General features: G+C 39.4%; 1 protein-coding gene and 1 long non-coding RNA gene across 9 annotated transcripts in view; one reads left to right on the top strand and one right to left on the bottom strand.

The window, feature by feature from the left end:
- The window catches only part of NHS (NHS actin remodeling regulator), a 350,056-nt gene that overhangs the window by 39,309 nt on the left and 301,297 nt on the right, over positions 1-9,450 (bottom strand). For all 3 annotated transcript variants that reach the window (XM_024115287.2, XM_055081934.1, XM_007105864.4), the window contains exon 3: positions 7,299-7,432. In XM_024115287.2, the coding sequence (XP_023971055.1) occupies positions 7,299-7,432 (134 nt within the window). The remainder of the gene's footprint in view (positions 1-7,298; positions 7,433-9,450) is intronic.
- The window catches only part of LOC114484730 (uncharacterized), an 85,827-nt gene that overhangs the window by 43,143 nt on the left and 33,234 nt on the right, over positions 1-9,450 (top strand). The window lies entirely within an intron of this gene.

The raw sequence follows: 9,450 nt of genomic DNA, 5'->3' as shown, positions 1-9,450 counted from the left end.
CTTACTGAAGAGACTGTCTTTTTTCCATTGTATATTTTTGCCTCCTTTGTCATAGATTAACTGATCATAAGTGTGTGGGTTTATTTCTGGGCTCTCTATTCTGTTTCTTTGATCTATGTGTCTGTTTTTGTGCCAGTACCGTATTGTTTTGATGACTGCAGCCTTGTAGTATAGTCTGAAGTCTGGGAGCGTGATTCCTCCAGCTCTGTTCTTCTTTCTCAAGATTGTGTTGACTATCCAGGGTCTTCTGTGTTTCCATACAAATTTTAAAATTATTTGTTCTAGTTTTTTGAAAAATGCCACTGGTATTTTGATAGGGATTGCAATGAATCTGTAGATTGCCTTCAGTAGTATGGTCCTTTTAACAATATCAGTTCTTCCAATCTAAACATGACAGTTTTACTTCTTCCTTTCCAATTTGAATTCCCTTTATTCCTTCTTCTTGTCTGATTGCTGTGGCTAGTTTTTCCAAAACTATGTTGAATAAAAGTGGCAAGAGTGAACATCCTTGTCTTGTTCCTTATCTTAGAGGAGATGCTTTCAGCTTTTCACCACTGAGTACGATGTTAGCTGTGGGTTTGTCATGTATGACCTTTATTATGTTGAGTTATATTCCCTCTCTGCCAACTTTCTGGAGAGGTTTTTTTTTTTTTTTATCATAAATGGATGTTGAACTTTATCAGAAGATTTTTCTGCATCTATTGGGATGATCATATGGTTTTTATTCTTCAATTTGTTAATGTAGTGTGTTACAATGATTGATTTGCAGATATTGAAAAATCCTTGCATCCCTGGGATAAATCCCACTTGATCATGGTGTATGATCCTTTTAATGTAGTGTGGATTTGGTTTGCTAACATTTTATTGAGGATTTTTGCATCTGTGTTCATCAGTGATATTGGCCTGTAATTTTCTTTTTTCGAGATATCTTTGTCTGGTTTTGGTATCAGCGTGATGCTGGCCTCATAGAATGAGTTGGGAAGTGTTCCTTCCTTTGCAGTTTTTTGGAAAAGTTTGAGAAGCATGGGTCTTAACTCTTCTCTAAATGTTTGGTGATTTTTGCATCTGTGTTCATCAGTGATATTGGCCTGTAATTTTCTTTTTTCGAGATATCTTTGTCTGGTTTTGGTATCAGCGTGATGCTGGCCTCATAGAATGAGTTGGGAAGTGTTCCTTCCTTTGCAGTTTTTTGGAAAAGTTTGAGAAGCATGGGTCTTAACTCTTCTCTAAATGTTTGGTAGAGTTCACGTGGGAAGCCGTCTGGTCCTGGACTTTTGTTCTTTGGGAGTTTTTAAATTACTGATTCAATTTCATTACTGGTAATTGGTCTGTTCGTATTTTCTATTCCTTCCTGGTTCAGTCTTGGGATAGTGTACCTTTCTAAGAGTTTGTCCATTTCTTCTAGGTTGTCCATTTTATTGGCATATAGTTGTTCATAGTAGTCTCTTATGATCCTTTGCATTTCTATGGTGTTGATTGTAACTTCTCCTTTTTCATTTTGATTTTATTGATATGGGCCCTCTCCCATTTTTTCTTGATGAGTCTGGCTAAAGGTTTGTCAATTTGGTTTGTCTTTTCAGAGAGCCAGCTTTTACTTTCATTGATCTTTTCTATTATTTTTTAGTCTCCGTTTCATTTATTTCTGCTCTGATGTTTATGATTTCTTTCCTGCTACTAACTTTCGGTTTTCTTTGTTTTTCTTTCTCTAGTTGCTTTAAGTGTAAGGTTAGCTTGTTTATTTGAGATTTTACTTGTTTCCTGAGGTAAGATTGTATTGCTATAAACTTTCCTCTTAGAACTGCTTTTGCTGCATCCCTCAGGTTTTGGATCGTTGTGTTTTCATTGTCATTTGTCTCTACGTATTTATTCCCTCTTTAATTTCTTCAGTTAGCCATTGGTTGTTTAGTAGCATATTGTTTAGCCTCCATGTGTTTGTGTTTTTTGCAGTTTTTTTCTTGTAGTTGATACCTAGTCTCATGGCACTTTGGTCAGAAAAGATGCTTGATATGATTTCAATTTTCTTAAATTTACTAAGGCTTGTTTTGTGGCCTAGCATGTGATCTCTCCTGGAGCATGTTCTGTGTGCACTTGAAAAGAGTGTATTCTGCTGCTTTTGGATGGAATGCTCTATATATCAATTAAGTTTGTCTGGTCTAACATGTCATTTAAGGCCAGTTTCCTTATTGAGTTTCTGTCTGGCTGATCTGTCCATTGATGTGAGTGGGGTGTTAGTGTCCTCTACTGTCACTGTCGATTTCTCCTTTTATGTCTGTAAATATTTGCTTTATGTATTTAGGTGCTCCTATATTGGGTGCATATATATTTACAATTGTTAGATCTTCTTGGATTGATCCCTTGATCATTACGTAGTGTCCTTTTTTGTAATGGCCTTTATTTTAAACTCTATTTTGTCTGATATACTTATTGCTATGCTGACTTTCTTTTGATTTCCACTTGCATGGAATACCTTTTTACATTCTCTAACTTTTAGTCTGTGTGTGTCTCTAGATCTGAAGTGAGTCTCTTGTTGCAGCATATATATGGGTCTTGTTTTTGTATCCATTCAGCCACTCTGTGTCTTGGTTGGATAATTTAGTCCATTTATATTTAAGGTAATTATTGATATATATGTTCTTATTGCCATTTTGTTGCTTTGGATTTGTTTTTATAGGTCTTCTTTTCCCCTTTCTTCTTTTGCTCTCTTCTCTTGTGATTTGATGACTGTCTTTAGTATTATGTTTTGATTCCTTTTTCTTTTTTTGTGTGTATATCTATTACAGATTTTTGGTTTGCAGATACCATGAGGTTTTTGTATAGCAGTCTATATATGTGTGTGTGTGTGTGTGTGTGTATGATTGTTTTAAGTTGCTTATCTCTTAATTTCAAATAAATTTTAAAAACCCTGCATTTGTATTCTCCTCCCCTCATGATTACTATTTTTTTTTTCTTTTGGCCACAAGGCTTGTGGAATCTTAGCTCCCCAACCAGGGATAGAACCTGTGCCCCCTGCATTGGAAATGCAGAGTCCTAACCACTGGACCACCAGGGAATTCCCACGATTACTATTTTTGATATCATATTTTATATGTAATTATTTTGTGTATCCCTTAACTGCTTATTGTGGATATAGATGATTTTATTACTTTTGTCTTTTAACCTCCCTACTAGCTTTGTGTGTGGATGATTTCCTACCTTTACTGTATGTTTGCCTTTACTGGTGAGCTTTTTCATTTTGTAATTTTCTTGTTTCTAATTGTGGCCTTTTCTTTTTTCGCCTAGAGAAGTTCCTTTAACATATGTTGTAAAGCTGGTTTGGTGGTGCTGAACTCTTTTAGCTTGTCTGTAAAGCATTTGATCTCCATCAAATCTGAAGGAGAGCCTTGCTGGGTAGAGTATTCTTGGTTGTAGGTTTTTCTGTTTCATCACTTTGAATATATTGTGCCATTCCCTCCTGGCCTGCAGAGTTTCTGCTGAAAAATCAGCTGATAGCCTTTTGGGAGTTCCCTTGTATGTGACTTGTTGCTTTTCTCTTGCTGCTTTTAATATTCTTTCTTTATCTTTAATTTTTGTCATTTTAATTACAATGTGTCTTGGTGTGTTCCTCTTTGGGTTCTACTGTATGGGACTCTGTGCTTCCTAGACTTAGGTCACTGTTTCCTTTCCCAGGTTAGGGAATTTTTCAGTTATTAGGTTTTCAAATATGTTCTCAGGCTCTTTTCCTCTCTCTTCTCCTTCTGGAATTTAATGTGAATTTTAGTATGCTAATGTTTCCCCATTAAGTTATATGCTGGCTTTAGGACTAAGGCATATACATTTTATCCTGTTAATGAAGTACCATCGAATTCCTATTTTCTCAAGTCTTTTTATAAAGAATAGGTCTTGAATTTTATTTAAGGCCCTTCCAGCATCTATGGAAGTAATCATATGGATTTTCCCCCCTTAGATCTATTAATATAGTATATGATACTAATAGATTTCCTAATATTGAACCAACCTTCCATTCCTGGAATAAATCCCATTTAGTCATGGTATATTAATTTCTCAGTGTGATATTGTATTCTGTTTGCTGACATTTAATTTAGCATTTTTGCATCAATAATCATGAGTTGATATTGGTCTGTCCTCCCTCCCTCCCTCCCTCCCTCCCTCCCTCCCTCCCTCCTGTCTTTATCAGGTTTAGGTATCAAACCTTCAGAAAAGGTTCATAAAAGAAGTGGGAAAGTTCTTCATTGTCAATGTGCTGAAACAACTTATAGAGCGTTGAGATTATCTGGACTTTGAAAGTTTAGTAGAATTCCTCTGTGAAACCATCTGGGCCTGAAATCACCTCCTTTGCCACCCTTGATGAGGGAGGACTTCCATATGGGCTTTCATTAGGAGACACCCCTTGAATTTTCAGCTTACAGAGCTGGGATTTAAACCTAGTTAGACCCATGGTCTTATCACTATATCCCTGATACCTCAGGGGCTTGGATTGCCTAATCATAATAGTGATGATGATGATGTCTAATACATATTAAGTGCTTTTTATGTGTCAAGTACTGTTTACATGTATTAACACATTCAGTCCTTGTTTTAAACTTATAAGGTACTATCTCTCATTATCCCCAAGACACTGAAATGATTAACTTGTCCAGAGTCACATAGCTCGTAAATGGTAGAGCTTGGTCTTCAGTTCCAGGCAGTTCGGCTTCACAGACCATGTCTTTAATGACCAAAGTACAGTATAACAGTTTATAGAATTGTGGACGAGTGTATATCAGAATCTCATTATGAATGCTTTTTTAAAGGGAAGAAATGGTTTAACTGAAGTCTCGTAAAGGAAAGAAGAGTTGCTGTTTACGAAAACGTCTGTCTAGCAATTTGGCTACACATGTCCTATCCCTATACCTACAGCCTTTTCTCTTGCAGTAGTATGCAGCCTTTGTAAGCTTAATGTATAGAACTGTGTTATAGTCTGAGTCAGCTCCAGGTCTGAGGGATTCAACTTGAATGGCAATCTTCCAATGACCTTGGTGACCGAAACTCAGTCAGACAAATGAAACAGTTAAAATTTCCCCAAATTACTTAGAAATACTAAATATTATTGAGATGGGTAAATTTTCTGGATTACATAAGTATGACCTCTTATTACTGTTTATTGGGAAAATGAAGCACCCTCATTGCTATTCATTATTTTAAGCTTTTTCCTATAGTCTTATTTTGGTATTTAGACATTATTAAAAATTACACAGATTAAGACAAAGGGTAATATTTTTATGTCATTTCTGTAAATGCTTAACATTCTTCTCTCCCCCCACCCCCCCCACCAAGAAAGCCAACTTAATGAGCCACAAAACATATTATAAGGAATGGGAAAAATATTTTTAGCATTTTTATGCAGAAAATGCCTCATTAAAAGCAAATGCTGGGCTTCCCTGGTGGCGCAGTGGTTGCACGTCTGCCTGCCGATGCAGGGGAACCGGGTTCGCGCCCCGGTCTGGGAGGATCCCATATGCCGCGGAGCGGCTGGGCCCGTGAGCCATGGCCGCTGAGCCTGCGCATCCGGGGCCTGTGCTCCGCAACGGGAGAGACCACAGCAGAGGGAGGCCCGCATACCACAAAAAAAAAAAAAAAAAAAAAAAAAAAAAGCAAATGCTTCAGCAAGCAGATTTGAGCTTAATAGGAACTTTTGTCGAGCAGGGCTTTTATGACAAATCACTAGCATGTTGTAACTGCTCTATATAAAGACCTAGAAAGCCATAAGAGACTCTTACCTTCCTTTCTTATCCCTGGGCTGCATTGCAGCAGTATGGTGAGTTTGACATGGCACTTAGTAGACACTTTATGAGCCTGAGGGACATGAAGCCTACTGTCCAGCCACGAGTAGGAAAAATGTCTGTGTACTGTTCAATATTACTCACTGTTTTATCTGGATATATCATGAGAGTCATTTAGATGAAATCTGTTCTCAGCTTGGTGTATGGCATCATGTGGCCCAAATATTTTGCATCTAATTTGCATATTGTAAAGGCCATAAGGGTACAGGGTTTATAATCATACATACAACCTTAATATCAAATAAAAACCTCAACTTCTACCTACACTATTGTAACTTCTTTAGACTTAGGGCCTCAAACTGGCATGACAAGGGAGCAGGGGTCTACCCATTCAGGCAGGCTGTGTGGGCTGATTTGGTCACAGAAACCATAGTCTCTCACCTCAGTGATGCCCTACTCAGAGGCACAAAGTGCTCACCTGTCCCCACTGAGCCCTCAGAAGGCACACCTGGGGTAATGGTGTTTCCAGGTATTCTAAGCTGGTCTCAGCTTCATCATCTCTGATCCATACTTGGGGGCTTGAGCTGAGTTACAGCCACACCCACCCAGGCAAGGCTGACATCACCAGTGGTGATGACATCACTCTGGTAACTGGTTACTCAGAAGAGCACCCTCCCTTATAGAATGGGGGAAGCATGAAATTATGAGATGATTCATCTTCAAATGGTAATTTTTCACATCATGTAAGTTCTTTCTCAGTTCACCCTACCTAGTCAGCCGCACTATCGCCTGACTAGTAATAATAGTAGTGGTTGCAGCAGTTAACATTTAATGAGATCTTACTCTATGTCAGGCATTGTGCTGAGTTCTTTCCATGCCTTATCTCATTTAACTCTCAAACCCTATAAGCTAGTTACTAGTAATATCCCCATATTACAGATGAGGGAACTGAGGGCAAGGAAGGTAAGTAAACTGCCCTAAATCTTTCAGCTTGTATGCAGAAGAATTAGGATTTGAAGCAATTTTTCCCCTGATTTTATTTTATTTATTTTATTTTTTATTGAAGGATGGTTGATTTACAATATTATGTTAGTTTCGGGTATACAGCACAGTGATTCAGTTTGATATATATTTTTTTCTTCAGATTCTTTTCCGTTATAGGTTATTACAAAATATTGAAAAGAGTTCCCTGTGCTATGCAATAAATCCTTGTTGTTTATCTTTTTTATATATAGTGGTGTGTATCTGCTAATCCAATATTCCTAATTTCCCTGAGTTTAGAGTCCTTAACTATTATTGCTTTACTGCATTGTGCAGCCAGTTAAATAAAAAAAAAAAATCTGTATCCCCACTCTATTCCCCCAAAAAGAGGCATTCCTTTCAGGAATGAAAGGGGAAAAATTCAGTTTTCAAATGCCCATGCTTAGCTCTTTCAGGTAGCCCAGTCTCCTTCAGTAGGAGGAGGGAAACTGACGCCCAAGACCCAGTCATACTTCCTGCTGAGCAGGTACAGGGCTGCGGCCTGGCCATCAAGCTCACCGTTAAGAAGTGCCGGTCCTTAAGTTCGCGTCTTCTCTGGCTGTGAGCTGGGGGGTAGGCGGGCAGTGGAGGAGCTACTACGGAAAGGGGTGCAGCAGCTCTCTGCTCCCGGCGATCGCTCCGGCTCCGGTGTTCTGGGGGCAGAAAAAGCAATAATAGAGAAACATACTTGGCATTTTCAATTTCTCTTTCCCCCTTGGGAGGATGAGCAAAAGGCTGGAAAAAAGTGAGTTTTTGCTAATCCAGCTCATTTCTATACTAAATAAGCTTTTCAGAATGGTTCTGAACTAAACTTGCACTTCATATGAAGTTGGACACCTACATTTCAGTGGGTCCATCTCATAATCATTGTACAAGATGGTTCACTCTAAGTTTGGAAAAAGTAGTATATTTCTCAACATGCCTCGTTTCAAAACAACATGAGCAAAAAAAAAAAAAAAAAAAAAAAAAATCTAGAACAACGGTGCAAGATCTGCTGACATCAGTCCTGGAGTGGACCGTAGGCACAGACACACCAGAGCCTCCCAGAGAGTGGTAGCGACAGATGCTCACAGCCATCCAGTGGGTGATGGAGCCAGCTCACATGGGCTCAGGGGCCCGGATTGCTATGCGTTCAGGAATTTTTCGAGCCAGTTTTTAAACTGTTGGTAGCTTGAAATAGGCTATGGTGGGAGTATTTGTATCACAGAAACTGGAGAGTCCTACACATCAGGGCCTTATTCATTTATTTCTTTATTACATTTTTTAAAAACAGAGCCTGTGGCCTGCACACCGTTGCACGCATCTAAGCTCTGTCACCCACAACACTCAGATGGCTTTCAAATCCTGGGTTCCTAAGAAAGTAAAGGAATCCCAGTGGTGACAGTTGTCTGATTTAGGAATAAAGGTACTTCTGGGAAAAACCAAGAAATTTTCATGTGTGCGATGAAGTGGTCCTGACTCATTGACAAGAATCACTGAGACATCAAGAGCACAGCTTAGCTTTCTGGGTGTCTCAGTGAGCCCCAGAGCACATCCTACCCAACATACTGGCCACACCAAAGGCTTCCCTGCCTGCCAAAACCCAGCCCACACTCATGCCTAGGGCCTGAAGTCTCGTGACTCCCACCCAATATGACCAAGGTAGAAATTTGTGTAGCAGATCTCTTAATCTGTCTTCTGTTGTTTAAAACTGCCATTACTCAGCACATCTACGATAATAATTATGATGCCCAATATTTATTGAGCAATTGCCATGCATCAAAGATGCTTTGCAAAAGCTTTTAGGTGCATTATCTTGACAACTGCACGAAGTAGGCACTGATAGTGTCCCTCCTGTGCAGATGCCTAAACCAATCAGGGAGGCTAAGTCATTGCCGAGCTGTCAGTGGTACACACTTGGCCCCAGGGCTCTGCTCTTGACCACTTCTTGACCTGTAAGCTCTAGAAGGTCCAAACACACCTTGCTAATTAGAGCAAGACTGCTGGGATTTGATAGTATTTGATTATAATTACATTTTATCACATTCTAATTCTTTGGACATTGATAATATAGAATATTTGGCTACTCTTAAGACACTAATTCTTTTACCCGTGTTAGGAAACAGCTAACTACACTGACCCTCTCAGGTGGCGTCAGATGCCCTTTCTCTGAAGGCCCTGTAGTGCCAGTGGCCATTTCCTCTCTGTCACTGTATTGATAAAAATCAGGATCTCTCTATATGTCTGCCTCTTTTATAGAAGGCTGCCCCTGGACAACAGAGATTATATTCAGCTTTCTGTCGCAGTGCCCTGCTGTGCCTGTGATATAATGGGTTCTCAATAAATGTTTGTGGAGTGACTGAAAGGAAGAACAAATTAATGCTTTCATTAAGGTCTGCTTTTGTAACAGTAGAATGCACTCGAAAGCCCTACTTTTCCCATGGGCTGTGTAGTTAGTTAGTGCCCTCGCTTTGCCCTTGCTGTTAGGTCCTTCTCTGGTCCTGTTGCCTATTTACACTGGCCGCCCTGATGCTGGCCCCTTTCCTCTTTGCTGTAGTCAGTGTGCTGTACTCTAAACCAGTACCTGAGCACTCTTGAGCCTTCTGATTTCTGTCCATGTCTGACTGGCCTGTCTGTGGGCCTCCCTGCCTCAACTGCCGACTTTGTGTCAGGAAAATGTGGCAGTATTTCT

Source organism: Physeter macrocephalus, chromosome 21 (assembly GCF_002837175.3).
Source record: "Physeter macrocephalus isolate SW-GA chromosome 21, ASM283717v5, whole genome shotgun sequence".
Lineage (NCBI taxonomy): Eukaryota > Metazoa > Chordata > Mammalia > Artiodactyla > Physeteridae > Physeter > Physeter macrocephalus.
The sequence above is the reverse complement of the archived record's forward strand: the minus strand, read 5'-3'. Positions and strand labels throughout refer to the sequence as shown.